Source organism: Lycorma delicatula, chromosome 1 (assembly GCF_047948215.1).
Source record: "Lycorma delicatula isolate Av1 chromosome 1, ASM4794821v1, whole genome shotgun sequence".
NCBI lineage: Eukaryota > Metazoa > Arthropoda > Insecta > Hemiptera > Fulgoridae > Lycorma > Lycorma delicatula.
In genome coordinates this window covers 227751368-227774560 of record NC_134455.1, presented here as the reverse complement: position 1 = coordinate 227774560, position 23193 = coordinate 227751368, and the positions used below count along the sequence as shown (strand labels likewise).

At 28.1% G+C, this 23193-nt stretch overlaps 1 protein-coding gene across 1 annotated transcript in view; it reads left to right on the top strand.

Annotated features, from left to right (window-relative positions):
• Positions 1 to 15622: 15622 nt before the first annotated feature.
• The window catches only part of Octalpha2R (alpha2-adrenergic-like octopamine receptor), a 610987-nt gene continuing 603416 nt past the window's right edge, over positions 15623 to 23193 (top strand). The window contains exon 1 of the mRNA XM_075354825.1: positions 15623 to 16714. Coding sequence (XP_075210940.1) covers positions 16040 to 16714 — 675 coding nt within the window. The 5' untranslated portion in view covers positions 15623 to 16039. The remainder of the gene's footprint in view (positions 16715 to 23193) is intronic.

The following is a 23193-nucleotide window of genomic DNA, read 5'->3' as shown; positions in this document are numbered from 1 at the left end:
GAAGTGATCACTTTCCAAACGTGTGTCATTAAAGAAATACACCTGCTAAATTGTATCACATAATCAGCTTTCTTGGCATAACTGACTTCAATAACTTCACTAAAAATGTAGATATTCTAAACTAAGCTGGAGACATCACAGCAGTGTTGAAAATGTGACAAATAGCGCTGCTGCAACATTAGGACATATCTCTAAAACCCGAAGAATGATGCAACTAATTCGCCTGTTCTCTGAATGATCTTATACTGTGTGTGAAGCTTTTAAGAAGAAATAAAGAGCTTTTACCATTTTTAAGAAAAGCTTAGCGCAAGGAAATTTAATTAAATTAAAAAAATGCAGGACTACTGTCAAAAGACAATCGAAACTTAAGAAAGAACTGCCAGGCAAAGGTATGTTTCCTCAATACAAGACAAACTGCTTCGGAAGAGCTATGGAATAAAGTAAAAGTGGAAGTAAAAAAGCGGGATAATTTTTCACAAGGTTACCTGTATTAAGGATGAAGGATGGCTTTATTAAGGATGGCTTGCCTATGCATGTAGCTTAAAAGTTTACGAGTCACTATAAAGCTGCCACTGCGATAAAAAATTATGCTGATGACTTTAGAAAGAAAAAAGCTGCAGCTGTTATCGATATATCGTTTTATACTTAGAATTATTTGTATGAAAAATTTATTTGTATGAAAAAATATTTTACTAAAGAAGAATTTGATAACGCTATGAGTGAAACAGCGAACAATGCCGCTGGTCCAGGCAACATCCGGTGCAACTAATCAGAAAGTTAGATGTCACTCCAATGTGAAAAAAATTAGAGCTCTTTAACATAATTTAGATAGATTTCTGGTATAAATCCACGATTAAGGAAAAAAGCGCTTATAATTAATATTTTCAAATAAAGGAAAAATCCCTTTGATGCATCGTCTACCGTCTCATCTTTCATGATAAATTATCGATTCATGTGGGTGCTTGAAAAAGAAGAATGGATTTCACCCCATCAGACGAGTTACTGAAAGTTTAATTCTACCTAAATCAAGATGATTAAAATTGAATATCCAATATTAAATAGTTTCTTCACTAATGAACACTACGGAACCAACTTCTTTCATTTAAGAAAACTTTTTGTTTTGACTTGGATATCCCGCATCTTAAATAAGTTACAAGATTATTTAATAAGAGGAAGATTTTCAAGAATCATTTCTTGAAAAGATACTTTTTATTTCCTTGTAGGAAGTAAAGGAATTATTGTGATTTCGGTTTTCAGATTTCAACGGAAATATCAATTTCGACCATCTCAGAATCCATTTTGAACAGTTTCGGCATGACGACAGTACGTACGTACGTATGCGTAACTCAAAAGCTATTAGCCGTAGAATGTTGATTTTTTTTTATTTAGGACTGTTGTAACAATCTAGTTGTACTCCTCCCCTTTTGATTCCAATCGACTGGACCAAAAGTGCCCAAAAAAGCCCAAATTCAAAAGAATTTGGATTTTTGACCTTTTCTTAACTTCAGTTATAAGCCCTCATTGAGAGCTTTTCAACCATATATCATAAATGGTACTTATTTTCACTGGTTCCAGAGTTAGAGCCAAATAAAATTTTAATTAATGAAATATTTGGATTTTACAAGGAGAAAGTACATCCGTTCAATTCCGACTTCATCTCCTTTTTAATTATTTTTTTTTTTAGTTAAAAATATTGATTTATTAATAATTATTAAGCTGTGATTGTAAAACATTTTTACAATAAATAATAATTTAATAAGAAAAAAAAAATTATTAAAGAATTGAAGGATCGTATCTCACTTTCAAATGAAATAAGTTTAAATTAAGTGCAACAAAAAAATGTTTTTGTAATTTAACAGGCGTTCAAGAAAGTCATGAGTGTTTTTTAGAATTGCGATTCAACACTAGTTGCTCAGAAAGTTGGAAAATGGCGTACTTCAAGGATCGCTGCTTAGCGGAAAGTTGTTCATGATCCTAGTGAAAAAGCTTGTTACCGCTATGCCATCCGACATTAGAAGAAGTTTATATTTGGATGTCATTGCAATTTTCTACAACAGCAGTCAAACTGTAATGGTTAAATTCCATCTGCAGACGTCTATTAACAAGCTGTTCGAAGTAGCATATATGAATGAATTATGGTTCTCAATTGAGAAAACATGTTGAGTGCGTTTCACTAGAAAAAGATTTTCACATGTCCACTTTTGATAATGGACAATATCATTATTGAATACAATGTAACAGTATGTTTCTTAGGTCTCAGTTTGGACAGATGCCTTTCATGAAGGTTGCATTTAACGAAACTCGTAACGAATTATCAGGAAGACCTAGATGTTATTAGTTGTCCGTAAAACTTGAGTTAGTGCTCTGATAAAGATATATATCTGAAACTTTACAAAGCATTATTCGAGCCTAGAAGAGGTTTTGGATCAATTGCGTATGACAGCCGAAAATTCTCAAGTAAAGAAACTCGACGTTGTTCACTATATAGAAATCAGCTAACCTACAGGAACGTCCGCACAAGTCCGATTGAAAGTATTTTGTCAGAAGTCGGAACAATGCAACTGAATTACAGAAGGAAAATTGTATTGCTAAGATACACGGCTTTGCAGAGAAATTTATACTTCGTTTCCTTTTGTAAACATGATTTGGGTGAACAATATCGGAAAAGAGTTATCTTTTCCAAAACGTGTGGGATATGAAGATTGGAAATCTTTGGGTACCATGTATTGATTTACCAGGATTTCTGTCAGTTTATAAATAAGAGGCCCGTGGATACTCTCAACGGTGGAAAGCAGTATCGACTTAAAAAGAAGATAGACAGGAAATATCGGACGATTATATTCAAAATACTTTACGACGATTGATATCCGATTATAAAAACTACACTCATATATTCACTGATGGATTGAAGACGGAGATCGGATCGGACGCTCTATAGTCGAATATTACGGATCCCAGTTTTCGGATTTTTCAGCAAAGTTTCGGCAAAGAAAGGGTGCTTCTCTGCTCTGAATCTCTAAGTCCCATCTCTGCTTTAAGGAATATGTTCACTCATGATGGTCTCGTTCAAGATGTCTTAACAGCAATTAAGAATTTAAAAAAAAATCGGAAACAATGCACTTTCATATGGACATCACCCAGGTATTCCAAGGAAGGAAAAACTGATAGAGGAGAAAAACAAGCAGCGAACAGCGACGAAGTCGATATTGCTTTATTTAGATGACTTTATAAACTACCATGCAGGCCGTAAGAAAGAAATGGATAAGAAAATGGAGTACGCTTATAACGAAGCTTAATTACATTAAGAATACCCCAATTTTCCATTAAAAAAAGAAAGTGTAGAGAACGTGCCATTGCAAGTCTACAAGGTTGTTATACTAGATTTACTTGGTCTTTTATGTTAGCAGGAAAATAGGAACCAGTATAAGGAAGCTGTGCACATATATCACAGTGATACATAAAGTAGGAGTATATGAGAGCACGTTATACAGAATGAGGCTTAAATTAACCGGAGAGTTGGCAATCAATTTATCTTAAAATTATAAAAAAAGAGAAAAAGAGTGTCAAGTTTTTAAGAATAAAGTTATTTGTTAGAGCGAGTAAGACTTAAACAAGTTATTAGTTTCATGGCAGGATGACTATTTATTGATTTTTTTTGTTAATCTGTGTTTTTGTGTCCTTTTCAGCTAATGAAGAATTTCTTTAAGTATGTGTTCATAATAATTGTTGGCTAACCCGCTTTTGAAACTTTTAACGACGTTTCTTGAGGAAATTTTGTCAATGTCATTGTATGTTTTTAAGTGGTAAGAGCTCTCAATACACACTTTTCATCTTGTGTTGTGTGGGTTTATTGTTTTATGACAACTCTGTTTTCCAGATAATTTGCTCGACAAAACTTTTCTTTTGGCTTAGTCGTTTATTTTAATGAGAGTGGGAAAACTTTAGCTTGTGACAAGGGCTAATGACCCCGTAGGCATGAGAGGAAAAATTAGAGTGAGTAAACAAAACAAAAAATTTAGATAAGTTATTCAATATTCAGATTGGCGGTGGGGTTGTTACTAGGTATAAAATAAAAATACGTTATTGGTGGTAAAATTCTGCAAAATTTTCATTTAAATAATTTTCTTTAAATTAAATATTATATTTTAAAGAAACTGATTTATATACTGTCAATTCTCAGCACAATTAAACGTAAACAAGTCGGAAAAATAATAGAATTGGGATTAAAAATGATATTCCAACAAATATTACACCGTGTAATATATTAATTCACTTATTATTATTTCCACCGTATTAGTTTAGAATCAAGGCTAAATTTTATAAACTGTCGATTTTGAAAATAAATTTTTATTTCGTATCTATGAAACTAAACTGTATAAATACTCAATAAAATCAATTATAAAACTAACTCATTTTGATTTTAATTGAATAAATATATAATTAATTTAATAAAATGAACACGATGTGTGAATAAATATAAATTTATTTCTAAGATAAATATTTTACAATGCAGTATTCAAGAACAAAAATAAAGAAAGTATTCAAAAACTATTTATTTTTAGAGACGTTGAGTGTGTCAGAGTAAAGCTTTTTAATATTATTTACAGTGTACAAAACCAGTTTTAATTTATAAATATGTAATATTATATATTTTATATGTAAAGCTACTTAATTTGTATTTAAATAGTTAGAAATATTTGTTCAAGCAGAATTTAACAACCTTCCTCTATTTTGTTAAAAAAAATATAAAAACCTTATTTAACTTTTTCCATGAAAGTTAAAAACGTACAGATAAATGACGTGTTAAATTATTTTTTATTAAAAGTCAAGTAAATCACTTTCTTGAATGCATTTATTAATTATCATTAAGAAAGAATAGACTTGAATAATATTTATTATTAAAGCAATATTTGAATAGATATATACATCAAATTAAAATACCAATATAGTACGAATTTATATGAGCCAAACAATTCCCTTTCCTATGTAGAAACTGTTTAGTCATTTTATATAATATATACACATATAAATAAATAAATAAATATATATATATATATTTACTTACTTTAAAGTAAATACGGTCTTTTATGTTTATTTATTTTGTTTTGTATATATATATATATATAGATTAATAACTTTAATTTAGACAATTCAGAACATTATTTTTATTTTGAATATTATACAAACTCATTTGTGAATACTAATATTTTATGTTCATTATAACAAATTTCACTTTAAAACGAGGCTGATGAAAGATGTTGATTAATGCAAGCAAAATAAATACTGTTCACGTTTTATGCATAAATTAATTTAATGATTAGTTCAATTATATGCAAATAACTTCGTTTACTCTGTGCAAATAACGTGCAAATCCTGCAATTAATCTTTTGTGCTGTAATGTAATCTGATATATATGCATGAAGCTAAAACAATAATAAATTTATGCCAATTTAACTCTTCGAGTAAAATATATACAAATATATTTTTTTAAATTTATTCTTAATATTTGTGAAAACAGAACTATTTAATTTTACGTTTTATTTTAAGGAACTGATTTTGAATTACATTTTATTATTTTTATTTACGATAAAATATGTAAATTTAAACAATCAATGATATGCAAAGATCTTCTATAAAAACTTTAGTATAGATAATGCTATTTACGTTAGATGTAATGCCAAAATTTGTGCTGTGAATCTTGATCTTGATTGTTTATGTTATAAAAAAATATAAGGAATGAAACTAGAAACTAGATCTCTGTTTTATCTCAGTGTTATGTCAGAAAAACTGCGTTCCAGATTGATATATCTCAGTACCAGTGGCATAAAAATGATGCATTTAATTAGCTGTTGTGCGTAATTGACAGTTATTTTGCTGCCATTTTCTCAGATTGATAGCTTCATTTCTGTCTTTAAGGAATCATAAAAGTAAGGTAAGGGTTAAGAAGTGGAGTCTATAAGATAGAGGAAAAGACAATTTCAACGGAAAAGCAAAATGAACGTGCTTAGAGAATTTGATTCTTAATACGCTTTGCTCCGGAAAGCGTTTATCTTTACAGGTAAAAATTAAGTTAATTTATTTAGGGCTGCAAAATGATTAGATGTTTAGAATCTGACTTTTATAAAAAACGATTGTTCAATAAAGGAATATTTTTAAATAACATCCATTATTGATCTAGTTAAAAATCACCTGCATTTTCATGGGATGTATATTTTCAACGGGATATCATCCCGTTGCCTTCTTTCTTCAGTTTTCCTATTAAAACTGGCATGGAGTATTTGTTGTCCTCAAAGATAGTTTTGTCGTTTTTGAAAGGGAGTTGTATTGTTTTACCCATGTCAGTTTACTTCCAACAGTTGCTAGTATTGCATTACAAATCCTTATTGTAACAAAAATAAAACCCATAACCAAGTGAAATAAAATAAGGTATTTTCAAAAAATAAATAAATATTTTTTAATTTAACGTAAAAAAATCATATTTTTATGAATAATTAAGAGAATGGAGAAATTTATTTACAATTTTGTAGAGTGGATTTACTCGTACTTTTTACTTGTACTTTTTTATTCATCAAATGGTAATACTTACTACATCAACCATTACACTTAAAACTAATTTTGATTTTTTAATATGTAATCTATTAAACATGTAAGCGCAAGACAGTTGCAAAAGCTTGAGAGAAACATTATATCTTGCTTATAACACTAACCATAAGATTGTACTTTAATTTACAGCCCTCACACAAATTTATTTTGTGTATATCGTTACAACTAATAGCTGAAATAGTAAAAGATTTGGGAAATGTTTTCAAGATATTGAGATGGAAGGTCATTGTTGTGCTTTTATTTCGGTTTTTTATAAGTTTTGTATTTAGCTTATTGTGATAAGGGAAAAAATAATTTAATGTAATGTAAATATATCTCATGAAAATTGCAGTAGATGTACAGTACTCAGGTAACTACAAAAAATAAATCAGCAAGTACTATACAATATCTACTATTGCTAAAGAGCATAAACATTTGAAGACTGTAGAGTTTTGTAGTTACCTGACATCTTTGCTCTAATAATTTATTAACATACAACGTAAAATTTTTTCTTGCAAAAATTTTGTTCAAGAAGTTACTTTTGTTATATTATTTGCCATCATATATTTCTTATTAATATTATTGTACGTTTACTGTCTACATTGATTAGAGTATAATAAATAAAATCTATAATTTATTACAGAAGTAGGTAACTTTGGAAGATTTTAATCCGAAGTATTGTGAGAGTATAATAAATACAATCTATAATTTATTAGAGAAGTAGGTAACTGGAAGATTTTAATCCGAAGGACTTGTGACTTTTATGTTCAATAAATTTTATGCAAGATTCTGAAAAAGATTAATAGAAAACCTTTCTTCATCTACTGAAACTATCTTCAACAGACTGCATGTTTTAAAATACCACTTCAAAACATCAATAATTTTTTTTTTCAACAATCAATTAATTGTTTTTATGTATTACAAATGTACTTCAAAATAAAAAATAAAAATAAAAATAAAAATTACTCTAAAAGTAAAAATCTTTCTTCTAAGTCACATAAATTTTCCTTTTATCTGTTTGCTTAATGAAGCATCACATAAAAATTGACTGATCAAGTACTTCGGCTAAGTAGGAAATCTAACGTGCTATTTTTATTTCTAGACACTATTCAAATTAATTAAGTTACTATGAATAATAGAGTTGAATATATTTTTTAGGTTACTAAGAAAATCATTTAGTGTTACAAATCTCAAAGCCTGTCTGAAATTTATGCGTATACTGACAATACCTCAATGAGTAAATTTATAGTTGTGTTCTTTATATTGCAATTAAACAGTAAATAATAATGTAAATAATGTCATTACTAAAGAAAATTAATACAAAAATATTTATTAATGTTATTAATACAGAGTATAGCAAATAACTTCTAAGCGAAAGCGTATTTTATTTCTATTGCAGTTGTTCAAATTTTCATTATTTTAGTACATTTTATCAGAAAGCTTTACTGTATTTGAACCGTGTAAAAAATCAAATCCATAAGGGCGAACATTTTCTATATTTCCATGTACTAATTTTTATAAATGGTAAAGTAAATCATTAGTTTTTGCAATATTTCCTATTTTATAATTGTTTTAACTTTTTAATGACCGAACCGTCACTTATATATGTGTATATATGTATATATATATATATATATATATATATATATATATATATATTTTAAAGTTTTAAATGTTATTTTCAGTTCCTTTCATAAAAAACGTACAAAACTATTAGAAATTTTCTAATTATTATTTACTTTTTTTCAGTTATTTACTCGTATATTTATCTATAAATATAAATAACTGTTCACACGTATTTATTTATTCATACAAATTTCATTTGAATAACATACGATAAAAAAATTGTTTTACTGTGAAATAAAATTAAAAATAAACTTAGAAATTTCTTAATAAATTCTGTACTTTTTTAGTAAAGGGAGGAACTGAAAAGCAACAGTAAGGCTGTGAGAAAAAATAACAGAATGTAAAGTTCGTAAAAACTCTTCTTCAAGAAAAATGTATTTTACTCGTACCATGAAACAGAATATATAATTGGTTGTTTTAAATATTAAACTGAAAGTGTTTATCACATTAAACTTAAACATATTTTTTTCTTTCATTCTTTGTAATTCTAAATATTTGAATTTCTCCCTTACGCCCTTTAAACTCTCAGCCGCTCTCTACTTTCTCACCATAACAATTAGTATAAATAGTAAATTTTTTAATGAATTTTATTACATTTTTTCGCCTCAAAATTTTACCGTAGAAAATCTAAAATTGTTTCTGTTTTACTTCACTTACACTATTAACTTTTAATTACTTCATATTAATTACTCTGTGAGATAAGAAATTGAGTTATTTTAAATATTTAGGATTTAGCTAATTTATTATACTTTACCATAATTTTAAAAAGAATCTTAATAGGTTAACGTATATTGTGACACTAATCTAGTATTACTACTAGATTAGTAACGACAATAGTGTTACTACGTCACCTAAACCTAAAGTTCCTCTTTAAATTGCAGTAATCTTAATAAAGCAAAGAAAATATGTTCTGTTATTTTAATAACTTTCCATGAATGAAAACATTTAATAATAATGTTTATTACTATATTAATAATTTAGATACGGTAAGCAAATAATTTTTCATTTACACTTAAAATAAAAAATAACACAGGTAAATAGAATAACTTGAGTCAGAATTCAAACAAAATATTTCACTAATTATTACAAGTCACTTCTTACTTTATGGTATATACTGCTATTTATTTCCTATTAATAATGGAATGATGAACAGGATGTTAGAATTCAAATACTTTATGTAGGGTAAGGAATCCTTACCTGTACACATCAAGTGTGTTTGTTATGTGCTAAAATGGGGGATGATAAAGACACTTGTTGCATTAGGTAGGGCTGATGCGAGATATATCGACTACCCTCATCGTGTTTAGCTGTAGGCGTAGATTCCTCCCTATTGAGAGGTGTCTTGCCCTTGTTTAGTGAACAATAAAACAGGCAGAGAGAATTGTTGGCGTCTGATAAAATTTCCTTCCAGTAACGCGTGTTCAAATTAACAACGCAGTGAATGTCCGGTTTAACCTATCTTATAGGTTTGGAGTTTTGCGATAAAAAGATGTTACTATTAAATCTGTTAAAGGAATGGAATGTTCCTTTGTGTTCTGAAAAACGCTTGACTCGTTTATCGTTATATACATTGCCTGAATAGCAGAGTTTCCTGAAGATCAAAAATAAGTTTATTTTTGATCAGATTAATTATTTACTGAAAATAATTACGTGTTAACATCCAAAAGAAAAGAAAATTGTGAGAAAGCCGTTGTTATTTTTTCGAGCTTACGCAACTAAACGTTCGAAGAATGAAAGTTATAGTATTAAGAAGTATAAAAAAAGTATTTTTATTAATAATTATTGTATGTAAATTCCTACGTGTATTTCAACAGGTTTCAGAAGCACTAAATAAATTTTTTTCATAATCATTGCGATTAGACTTTTCTTCTCCATACTATTTTTTCCTAAGAACATTGTTATTACAAAAAATACCACTGCATACACATCAAATTTGTGAATATGTAATAATAATATTTTATAAATATTGTTCTGGTGAATCCAACTTTATTAAAGATGTTGCAGATTTCATAAGCTTTTTATAAATGATAAAATGTTTTTGTGCGTAATTAATTTATTTTACGACCAAAAATATAGGACAATAATGTGAGATAAAAAAGTAAAAAAATAACAAAACAAAAAACTTTTTTGAATTTTACTTATGCAAAAGTAAAACACAGAGATGGAAAACTAACCCCAAGATTATAAAATATCATTGATGAATCTTAAACCACTAATATATCTTTTTACAGAATATATGTTATGAGCATTGTGTAATGACAATTTTATTATGTATTGAAGCCAAGTATACGTAAAATAATCGTTGCGTTTAATTCGTTCCTAACTACAACCAGTATTTCCTTAATTTAATGTTTAACACTTTATTTTTAAGATTACTACTAATCTACATGTATGACGAATGACAAAATGTTGGGAACACAAAACCTATTTTTACATTCATTAAAAATATCAATATAAAAAATATTCTTGGTGATTTGGAAGTTTGGGAACTTTGTAAACAAATTTTTTTTTCATATTTTTCAGGGCTGATCGTGATTAAAATAAAAAGATGACAAAGACCCTGAATCGCTTTTGTACTTTTGGAGCGTATTATTTTGGGTGGGAGGAAATTTAAAATATTTGCCAACTGTGTGAAATATTCTTAGTGCGTTAAGGTATTTCACTTCAAATAAAAAAAGAGGCCATAATGATTAAAGATATATATATATATATATATATATATATATATATAAACTATATTTTTATTTATTATTTGCCGATTAGGGTACGCTTCACTTACCCGACCGTCTAGCCAGAAACCTGGCTAGACGGTCGTTCTCTGGGCTTCCTCTGGACTTCCGACTCGTTCGTTAACTCATGGTTGTGAATTTTAAATATTCTACAGATATTTATTAAAGGAAAAAATAATTTAATTCATTATATTTCTGTTGCCTTGGTGAGAGAAATATGGTGAGAGACGTAATAGGATTAATTTTGTTTCTTTAATATCTTACCGCCCACGGGGTTAGGGCCACGATGTATGGCTTAAACAGGGATATATCCTAAAGATTTAAAAACAATCGGTTTGTTGATTCTCACGTGATGCCATTGAAAACAAACAAAAGGGAAAAATTTCGCATTTATATATTAGACATATTAATGAATATGTTATAATATTACAAAACAATATTTTAACTAATATCTTTTTATTTTAAAAAATCCTTACAGTTTGGAAAATTATGATTAAAAACAACTGAAAAAAATAGATATCGTTTGATACTGAAAATTTTTAATAATTTTTTGTTATTTTTATTAAACCATGTAATCAAAAAACACTCTTTTAATTCACAAAGTATGAATGACAAAGGTCGTTTCTTAAACAATATATTGTAAAACAATAACAAACAGTATATCTAAAATAGCACCGTGTACTGATAAAAAAAAACTTTACTGTTACAAAAAACCCCTATAATTGCAAACCCCTATACAAATACATGATGTTATTTCTTTGGAAAAAGAAAATAATGGCAACATAACCTACAGTAATTGTTAATAGAATAAGACTGTCAATCAAATCAGTCTGTGCCGAATATCAAAATATTAGAACAGAGTAATTCAGCATTTTATTATATAGACCACTTTCTGAAAATTGGCAATGTTATTAGGAAAACTCCTCTTTTAAGTTGGTTCTGAAAATTTGTATCATCGTCAATTCCTTTTTTTAAACCGGTAGTTCATTCTTTTATTTATCTATTTTTATTTAGTTTTGATTATTTGATGCATTAATTTACAATTATGGAATAATGTATACTTATTGTGGCCTGTACATAGAAAAATATTTTTTTAAAAATGTAATGAAGATGTTTTCTAAAAATTAATTACTTTCAAGGAAACAGATAAGATAAAAAAATAAAATTTATATAAAAAACGTAAAATGTAATAAAAATGTAAATACAAAACGTTAACATTTGATAAACCATAAAATTTCTTTACTTACAGACATCTGAGGTCAATATTCTGGGACCGATCACATTGTAAAAGAGGAAACGTAATTAAATAAAAACCTCCCAAGAGAGATAAAGAACGTTCAATTAAATTAAAAACATGATATTATTCTACACATGGTGATCCTTAATTTTTTTTATGGTACAAAATTTGTGTAGGAGTAATTCCATAGATATAAAAATAATAAATAAGAAAAAGTCCTATATCTATCTCTAGTATAGACTAAAATCCCATTAAATTTGAGCTATTTCATTCAAATTTGTTTTGTCTTTTATGTAATTGGTAATATTTGATTTTATTACTGTAAAGTAAACTCAAAAAGATTTACAGATCACAACACTTCCAAAAGAAATCAGCGAAAAAAAGATAAGTGTAAATTGATAGAAACACCTTGAAAAACTAAAATTAACGTTTAGGGTTCCTGAGATTTCTAAATTACTCATAAAACACTATAAAAAACCCAGTGTTTATTTGTTTTAAACAAGTACAACGTCTATGATAGAGTAGAATGAACAATAATTTACTTCAGTAATTATAAATACTATGTTGTTAGTTATTTCTTAGTATATTTAATGAATAATACTGTTAATGAAAAAAAGCTCTGCATCGATATTTACAAGTAATTAATTTCAATATATACAGGCTGTTAACTTTCATGTCAGTAAAATATTCTTCTTATGAACTGGTAAAACCTATTTCTTGATATAATGATAACTTTGAAAATAACTTTACGAGATTTAATTAAATTTTAGAACGGCTAAACATTTATCGTCCAAATTTAATTTTTTAATCATATATAATTAACTAGTAAAAGGTGACACCTAAATAAATATCCGAATCTGAAACTGTGGAGAAGTACTTCATAATCAAATAACTATGCTTCTTGATTATTCAAGGTTTATGAAGTAGAATCATCTGATTATTAGCACATAAATTTCATTAATAGGTTTTATAATTTAAAAAACTGTAAACCTTTTAACAAATAAATTAAACGCTCAGTAGAGAAATAAGTCAATAAAAGTTGTTTTTTTTTTTTTTTTTTGGTAAACTGACACCATTATAGAATAATAAATAAGCAACAGTAACGTAAGCCAAACTTCCCCTAATATATTTTGTATTATAATAACCTTGCCTTAGAAATAATTTTTTAACGACAATCAGTGTACTTTAAAAACAATTTTCAATATTAAAATTTAAAAATTTAATGCGTTCATGTATTGACATCAAACATTAACACAAAGAATTTTAACTGTATTTTATTCCATTATATAATTTTTTTAATATCATTTTGCATATATACGTGATGGAACACTCATTTTCAGCTGCTGGAAGGTACTTAATTTTCATAAATTGCGAACGTGAACTGGAAGGAATGGTGTTACGGAGAGGAGATCAATACTCTCCACAGACACAGGCACACTGACTCAACCGAGCATTTTTTCTTCTCAATCTCCTACTCCTTTTCTCTCTTCTCTAAAACTATATTGATTTCAATGAAGATTAATTTTGAAGTGAATTTGAGTAGTCGTCACTGCCACATTAACAATGGGAGATTCATACTAAGATGTATATTTAAATCGCTATAAGAACTCTTGAAAAAAAAAAATATAAAAAATATCACGAAAGATTGTTTTCAGTACATTACTGAAGGGTCCGTATGGTATAACTGTAGCAATATTTAAAGTTTACTAATGATTACTAAAATATCTTAACTTTCTTGATACTCAAAATTATTAACTATTTCTTGACGAAAGTCTTATAAAAAATACTTCATATCACAAATAAAAGTTGTAATTTCAATTTATATATCTCATTTTACAGTACCTAACATTGATATTAGATGAATTATTTCAACATTTTCATGTAATAAGATGGTGCAAATGAAATTTTGATTATTTCTAGACAGGTAGATGTATATTCTTAAAAAATGAATTTCCTTAAACCTCGAAGACTTAATTTATCGGAAACTAAACTCTCGCATTTGATCTTTAAGTTAGTATGAGTGTTGTATTAAATACTGATATGAAGTCATTTTTTATTTGGACATTTTGCTTCTAATATGCGTATAGCCTGCGAAAATTTATTATTTTTTTTTTAAAGCATGATACTGAGTGAAGAACAGTCAATACTGAATTACGGAGGTATATTTTTCTAACAGTATTTATATTAAACTACAACTGGATTTATCAGTAGAATACAAACATCATTAGCGATTGTAAATATGTAAGTATAATAATTGAATTTTATTTTTGATTTACAGAAATAGCTGTTAATAGAAGAGATATTCAATATTTGAAGAAATAATATAATATTGTTTATAGCAAGTCAGTTATTTGTAAAAATAGTCATAAAAGTAGTGCTCTTGGCCAGATTGGCAAGATTATTTCTTAAGGTTAAAATCTGCGATTGTAACTCAATAAAGTTTTATCATTCATAATATTCATAATTTATTGTCAGTATCCATAGTTATGTCACAGAATAATAGAATTATAGAATTATTCTGAAAGATAGGACAATTATTATGCAATACGTATTATCTTTGTGAACTTCAGTAGTTAATAATAATTTTGTTATTTGTTCCTTGTTTCAGGAGAACGTAAATCAAGACGAGACTGGAAGAGTTATGATTTGATATGCAGTCTTCGCAGTTTAGGGTGTCAGTGTACTACTTGAGCAGGAAGTAAGAAGTTAGAAAGACCGGGGGAAGTGAGACAGGACAGTGTGACCTGAAATGGGGACAGTTTAATATAAGGGTGTTGTGGATGAGGGTGAGGATTCCAAAGGACCGGGGTTCGGCTCCCATCGGTGACGGGGTATGCAGGCATTCCCGGCATCCCGCTTCGCGTTAGCGCGGTCCCTCCAGGAGGTCGACTTATTGCACATTCTTTGGTCGCGCTCTCGCACCCGGTTAACACCAATATATTTATTCCCTGTATTGTACAGACCACGAGTAAGAGTAATATTTGTTACCACTTAGCACCCCTACAAAATTAGAAGGAATCTTGTATCCCCCATTTCCCACTGTGTGAACGATACAACGACTTTATTCCAGTACGAAAATTTTTATTTCAATTTTTTTATATTTATTTGGAAAAATTAGTCAAATCTCGTTGTCTCAGATTTCGAGTAACATCGGGCAAAACGGGTCGTGTTTAGATACTCATATAATGTGATAGAAGCCTTAACTGCGCATCTATCCAATCATCTTAATAATAATTAACGATACTAATAATATTCATAATAATAATAATAATAATAAAAATAATAATATAATAATCGTAGTTAAAAGTTATTAATCGTTCTATTGGTATAGTGTCTTCAGTGCTTATTGGACAAAATATACGTTATTTTATCTAAATAAATTAAATATATTCTTAACTTCTTCCCAAACCAAGATTAAAATTCAATTTATCTAATATAACATAATTATATAAATAAATATTTGTTACATAAATTAATTAATCGACAGGTTTGATTATATTTTTATCGTTGTCATGATAATTAATTGCCTTTGAATTACAATAAATATCGGTGTATAGCGTAGTATAATTATTCAGAATGAATCACATGTGTTTATGAACTCTTTACGAACACTTTTGAGTAACTTAATCACATGCTGTAGATAGAGTCGGACCAAATTTTTGATTATGTTTCTTCAAAATGGAAGGATCACCAAAGACGATAATATGAACTTCATTTAAGTTTAAATTTATTTCTACTAACAATTTTTCCATCATACGGGTTTTTGTAATAAGGATTGATAATTTAGAAAAAATAATTTATTTTGTTAAAGAGATGACCGGTACTGTGCCTCGCGATCTGATTTGATGCAAACGTAACACCAGCCATGGAACTGTACGGTGAAGAACTAGGAGGAAATCACAGTGCGGATCTCTTACTGAGATTTGACGAAGAATATGTCGTGTTACTCGGAAGAGAAGAAGCTGAGAATATCAGTCTTATGACCAACGCTTCATTAGGAAATGCGACCCTTGATCTTAATAGCACTTACATTATCCTTCAGAGCGATTCATTGTACCCCAGCGGGTATAGTATGCCTCATATTATCGTCGCCTCTATTGTTGTTACACTGTTAATGATTGTTGTTGTTGTGGGAAATATGTTAGTAATTATCGCTATCGGTACCGAAAAAGCATTAAAGAACATTCAGAACTGGTTTATTGCAAGTCTGGCTGTCGCCGACTTCTTCCTTGGTCTTATTATCATGCCATTTTCCTTAGCCAACGAACTGATGGGTTATTGGATCTTCGGTAACGTGTGGTGTGATATCCATAGCGCGATGGATGTGCTGCTTTCAACCGCTTCCATCATGAATCTTTGCCTCATCAGTCTTGACAGATATTGGTCCATAACGCAGGCGGTGGACTACCTCAAGAAACGCACGCCCCTTAGAGCTGCAGTAATGATAGCGTTAGTATGGCTACTCTCCGCTGTAATCTGCATACCACCACTCTTGGGCTGGAAAGTCCAACGTCCGGAAGAGGAATTTCCAAAGTGTGAGGTAAGTAAATAACTATTGTTCCTCCTAAATTTCACGTAAATTTTACAGATATAACAAACATGATAATTTTCTAATGTCTTAATAATATTCAAAATATGAAATTGAATTCAGTCAATAATACTCGTATTATCGCATGCGTTACTTTAATAAATAAAAGCAAGGTATTTTATTTTTATATTAAATACCGGGTCACATTAAAACGGATAACACATTATTAAACTATAGCAGTCATTTCCTGCTATTATTATTTAAAAATTTTAATGAAATTAAAACTACAATAAATCGTGCACATTTATTCCGCGAGTACGAGTAGTAAATATATTTTCAAAAAATTAATTTTCCTCTCTCACTGGCTAATATTTACTCAATTATTATTTGCTCTTTTCATTAAGAGCATTCCCAGATGTAAAGAGCAATTTCTACTTCGTCAGAATGTATGAAATTACATATGTTGGATTCTAAACATATTTAAAAACGAATAAATGTATATAGAAAACTTTGCAAAAACTCTAAAAGCAAAGAAAATGGAAAGTAATAATAAGTAAGTATAAATAACTGTTATTTGATGCAAGGTTGCAATAATCTTGAGTATTTATTAAGTAATACATGTTTTTTTTTACATCTGCATGTAAGTTTTACTATTAACAATAAGTTCAACTAATTATACCTTAGTTATTGTTTTTTATTTGACTATGTTTTGCATAGTATGCGACTACTGGCAAAACAAATAATTTTCTTTTGGAAAAAAATAGATAAAAAAAATATTTTGGTATTAAATATTGTTTTTTTTCAGTAAATTTTATGTCTGTATTATTTGTTGTATTACGCAAAAAAAATTGGATTTATAATCGATATTTACATAATTTGTTTTTTATGAACCCAAAAATCTTCTTTATATCCTGATTCTATTAGCTCTTTATTTATAATTTCATTTAATTAGAAAGGATCAATTTAATTGTAGGATTAATTTCTTTCTAACGGTTTGTTTTTAATTAGAGATAGAAGGTACTTTGTATGAAGGGAAAGGATATACAAAAGAGTAATTAACAACATTATCAATCTAGTTTATTGGAGAATCATGACCGAATCAAGTTACGTAAAATAATTGTAGTTTACAGAATTTTACAATAAATTTGTTTTATTTATTATTAACAACAACGCTACTGAAATAAACTTTAAAGATTTGCCATCGAATCTCCATTTATTTCACATTTGTAGATGCCACATCGTTCTATTAACTGAGAAAATGTTTCATATAATGTAAATATTTTCAACTCCAAAGAATTCTACGCAAATATAACCATTTAGTTTGACTAAACTACAGTTCTATTTAGTTAATGTAGCAAATTCAAATAATAAAAATTTTAAAATTGTTGATTCATTGGTGATTATAAACCGATTAGGGTTTTAAAACGTTACAAAGAAATCTCAACTCGTTTGTTAATTTACCTTTCAAGAAATGTTTAACAATTTGATATTATTTTGAAACATTCTACGTTATTTGCGTAAAATGTATAATTATTAGCAATAAAATGTAAACAAATAAGTTGATAAGTTTCGCAAAAGTTATGCATACCAACTGCCATAAATAATGCGGATAAGATAATATTCGTATACTAACACACTATGCTCAGTGGTTATACAATGACCTTTACCATTATGTTAGAAATGAAAACTTAAAACAGACTTCCTTTATGTTGACTTAAATAAAATATAATAATAACTAGTCTAGAAAGTAGAGTCCTAGCGTGAATTTGTATGGAAACACACACACAAAACAGAGAGAGAGAGATTGAGAAACAGACAGAGAGACGTACAGATATATATATATATATATATATATATATATCTAACTCTGTGTGTGTGTGTGTATTTCCATTATATTCAATATTTGATCTATTGATTATTTTTATCTAATTTAGTTACTCAGTTCTGCAATTTTTTTTCCTTCAGTATGGATTTTTTACGAAAAATTTATTTAAAATATAATTAAACATTATGATTATAGATATATTTGCAATATCTGACTCTGAAATAAAGCATACTTTATTATTATTTTAAAAACGATTGAGTATAAATAATATTATTTCATTATTAAATAAAGAAGCAAAGATATCTACAATAGTACTACTAAACAGAGATCATATATAAGAAAAACTAGGAAGAAAAAATAAAACTTAATTTTTAATCTAATACGATTACGTTCTTGTTAACTGAGCAGTCGACATTAACGATATGTATGAACAAAAAGACGTAATTAGTTTTGATGAGAGAAAAAAAATTAAGTAAAACTTCTAAACATTAAAAAGTAAAATACATAATAACTCTAGTTAGGTGAGTATTTTTTTTAATTTGTCACGTAAAATTATTAACTATTACTACTCGCAGAACTCTAAAAAAAAGATATATATATTCAATGAAATTATTATGCCATACAAATTAAAATGTATACAATTTATTCACTATTATTTCAATTTAAGGACAACCGTGAAATTGTTTTCTCTTATATTTGAAGTAACACTGGATACACACAATAGGATAGATGAAATATTATTACCGAAAAGTTTCTTTGTGGATGGATCTGCCCAATTATTTATCTGTTATTAAGAGTATCTTTATATAATCTATCTATTATTACGACTCCATTACAATTAAACCTGCCTTCTACTACTATCCTCTAAAAATAAGTTCCAAAGCTATCCTGTAGTATAGCCCATTTACTTCCGCGTCTCCGCGAAAGTCAAAGAAAAATCATAATGGAGGGAAAAACATATTTTTATAAAATATAATATCAAAATCAGTATCAAAAGGTAATATCAGTATCAGTATCAAAAGGTAGAGTAAATATTTAAGTCGTTCTAGTTATCCAGTGTACTTAAGGAAAACTTACTTAAAACGTTGCCAAGACATTAACTGAAAAATGCAAATATTACATTTTACGAATTTTAATAATAGTGCAAGTTTTCAGATATTTCATTACAGTTACATGTTTTGAAAATCGTTGAACCTTTAATTTATTCATTTTAAATTATTACTGACATAAATTCCTAAAAATTTTTATTGTAAATATATAACCGATCTCAGGTACGGTAGGTGAAATGATTTGGTTAACCGTGAAAGTGATGAGTTTATTTCTGGGAATAAGTTACCGATTATTTATTTCTACTGTCTAGCAACGATCATGCTTGGAAGTACTGATATAGATCTAAGCTGCTATTCATCTGCAACGAATTGAATAAAAAAATTCCAGTTTCCGATTTATTGAGTACGTAGGTAGTCATCTACTCAACAAACTACATTCATCATTCCCAAATCATTTATTTCAGTTTCATTTATCACTTTTTTATTTAGTGATAACATTTTTTCTATATCTAAAGGCATTTACAAATTGATTAGGTTTAACGACAAAAGAAACAAAATATAAGCTTACCTACATTATATTGTCATAATACTAACTCTGTCATATCGTATATTACATCGAAAACCGTGAAAACAGCCCTCTCTTTCTCATGTTGAAGTTATTGCTGACTACTTTTAAAGTTAGTAATCCAGTACTGATATTACCTAACTGGTGGGTTTGTGAAGTTTTCAGTCAAGCGTTTTAAAATAATTTTCTGTTTTTTTTAAATAAATCTATAATAACTAGAACGATGTTAATGATGATGTATTTTTATTTATGTTTACGGATACCCATCCGTATGTTTCCTTATCACCATAAGCAAATTTCGAACAAAATATCAAAGAAACCCCGTTCTACTTTTACTGCAATCAATCTTTAGTTTATGTAGGTAGTTTATATTGTTTTTATACTTGCTTATAAACTTACATTTGGAGCTGTAGCATGAAGATTTTGGGCGTATTTGCTTAATCATATTAATTCTGTTATCGCCATAATGTGTTTGTATTTGAAGGCTCTACTTTACTTTTTCTTTTTACATATACGCAAAACTTGTTATTTTAGTTATCTAAATAAATTATAAAAATTATCATGATATAATATTTCTTGTGCTTAATTTCAATAGTATGCTGTTTTAATAATTTTGATTTTTAAAAAAAATATATATATGCCATTACCATTCGTTCGAAATTAAGCTATTTGTTAGATTCGCTGTTGTTACAAGAGCAGTGAATGTGAATTTATTTTAATTTTGAGTTTCAATTAATTTTAATCCCGTCTTTTAGAATATTTGTTATTTTTGGTATGGGTATATTATTCTAATATAATATGATTGATGAATATTATCTATTCGTGAAACAAATATAAATAACTTTCATCAATCAGTTCTTAACAGATAAGACAAGTTTTCGATAGTTCTCGGCAAAAGTGGTTTATTGGTTTTGCGTTAAACTCCAAACATTTTTAAGAGGATTGAAATGTTTGCGATTAAATTCAATAAATTAAGAATAAAATTTTAATTATTGTCATTGAAACTTTTGCTGTCTCTAATAAAGAAAGTTTTGATATATATATATATAGATGAAAGAATCGAGCATTAAGTTAAGCAAAATAAATGTTCATTATAGATGTAGGGTGGCAGATGAAATTTATTGTCACAGAATTTTGGTGAGTTATCAAATATTATTTCAATATTATCATTTTAAACGATATATTTTTTCGGGCTAGCATTTATTATTAGCTAGTAGATTATCGTTAATATTCGTCATTTTTTCTTTTTCTTTTCTCATTTATTAACAGTATTTCGAGATACTTTAAAAGCTCATTTTTTAACTAGAATGAATAATTTATACCAATAAATGCGTAAAGAAATATGCCGGTCTAGAATTTCCTTTACTACGTTGGGTATAGCCTATATTGAATAAAGTCAATTCATTCATCGCTTTGTAGATTGAGGCGAATTTACCTTTCAGACAGACATTTTGTGGGCAATCAATTTATGAGCTGAATATAGTAGTGGTAGAGTGATGTGAGAACGGAGTAGTAGGTAGCCCAGAATCGCTATTCAGTTCCTTCCATTGTAGAAGGGGTAGAATCCAATGGAGTCGCCTCCCGCTGAAAGCCCAGCAACCCTGGGGCGGGCCAAGACAGCCCTCAAGCGGGTTTCACTCCTCAACCGCATCATCTACTTCTCCAACACTACACCTTCTTTTTACCAATATTTTTTTTTACTTTAAGACTTATTTTAGAAGTGTTTTATAAAAAAAGAACCAGTATTCGTTAAAGTTATAAGAATATTTTAAACATTATTACGAATCGAAAATGTGTTTTTATACTAAATTCTGTCACTCTAAATCCCGTTTTTAATGAAATTCCGTTTAGTTTTAGCTAACCTTGGTTTTTTTGCAATGAAAGCGAAAAAATAAATAACAAGAAAATTATTTTTATTATCTTTATGACTTACGCATCTTATTTTCATAACAGTCAGCTAAATTTTCAACTAGAAGATAATTAAGTAAAATTTAGATATATATTTCACTTCACGAAACTAACTGTTAAAAATGTACTATCCCTTTATGACTTCCCTCTTTTGAGAATGAGATATTATATCATTACTGTATATTAAATATTAATTAATATATCTAAAATAGATAAGGCTAGACAAAGAGTTATAAACACAAACCTTTTAATAGATTTACCAATGAAATTATTAAGAGTATTGTACGGTTATAGTACAATTATATTAATTATTGGATTAAGAAATGAAGTTTAGTAAAACCTCTACGGATAAAATTTTCGTAAGAATAAGGTTTTGTCTATTTAATGATGTCTGGTGAAATTCAGAGCCCAGAATAGGGGTAAAGGACTTTCGCCACGACGATTAAGATAAATAATCAAAATTAAGTTGACGTTCTTCTTCGTCTTCATGAGTTTAGTAGAATTTAACATAATATCTGGTAACAAAATTATGCCATTTACATAAATTGTTTGGGGTCGAAATGTTTGGTCTTATTTCTATATTAGTCGAATATTAGATAAACACACTTTTGTGTAATCTTTTGATGTAGTGATTTCATTGTGTTATTCTCTTTAGTTGTAATTTAAAACCATATATTGTATTATTTTATAATACAGAGATTTAATCAATTGCTTGTGGGTTTTGTTAATACTTTTTAAAAAAATTAACTCTAAGACATTAAAGTGGTATGGGTTTGTGTTTCAGTTATTTTGTTTTGTTTGACTAAGACCTACAGTATTTCTTTAGTTTCATTAATTTCATTAATTTCAAGACGAGCTGGTTGAATTCTAAGAAAATCATCTTTTGCGCTCAAATCTATATCATATATATTTATATATATATAAATAAATTTTCTTTTTTTGTTAATCTTGAACTAGTTACCAACATTGCATAAATTAATATTCCACTTTTTTTTATTCCAATAATAAGGTCTTTTCTCTTTTCTTTTCTTTTGTTTTCTGTTTATCCTCCAGAAACACCGTAAGGTATTAATTCAGAGGATGAATGAGGATGATATGTATGAATGTGAATGAAGTGTAGTCTTGTACATTTTCAGATCGCCCA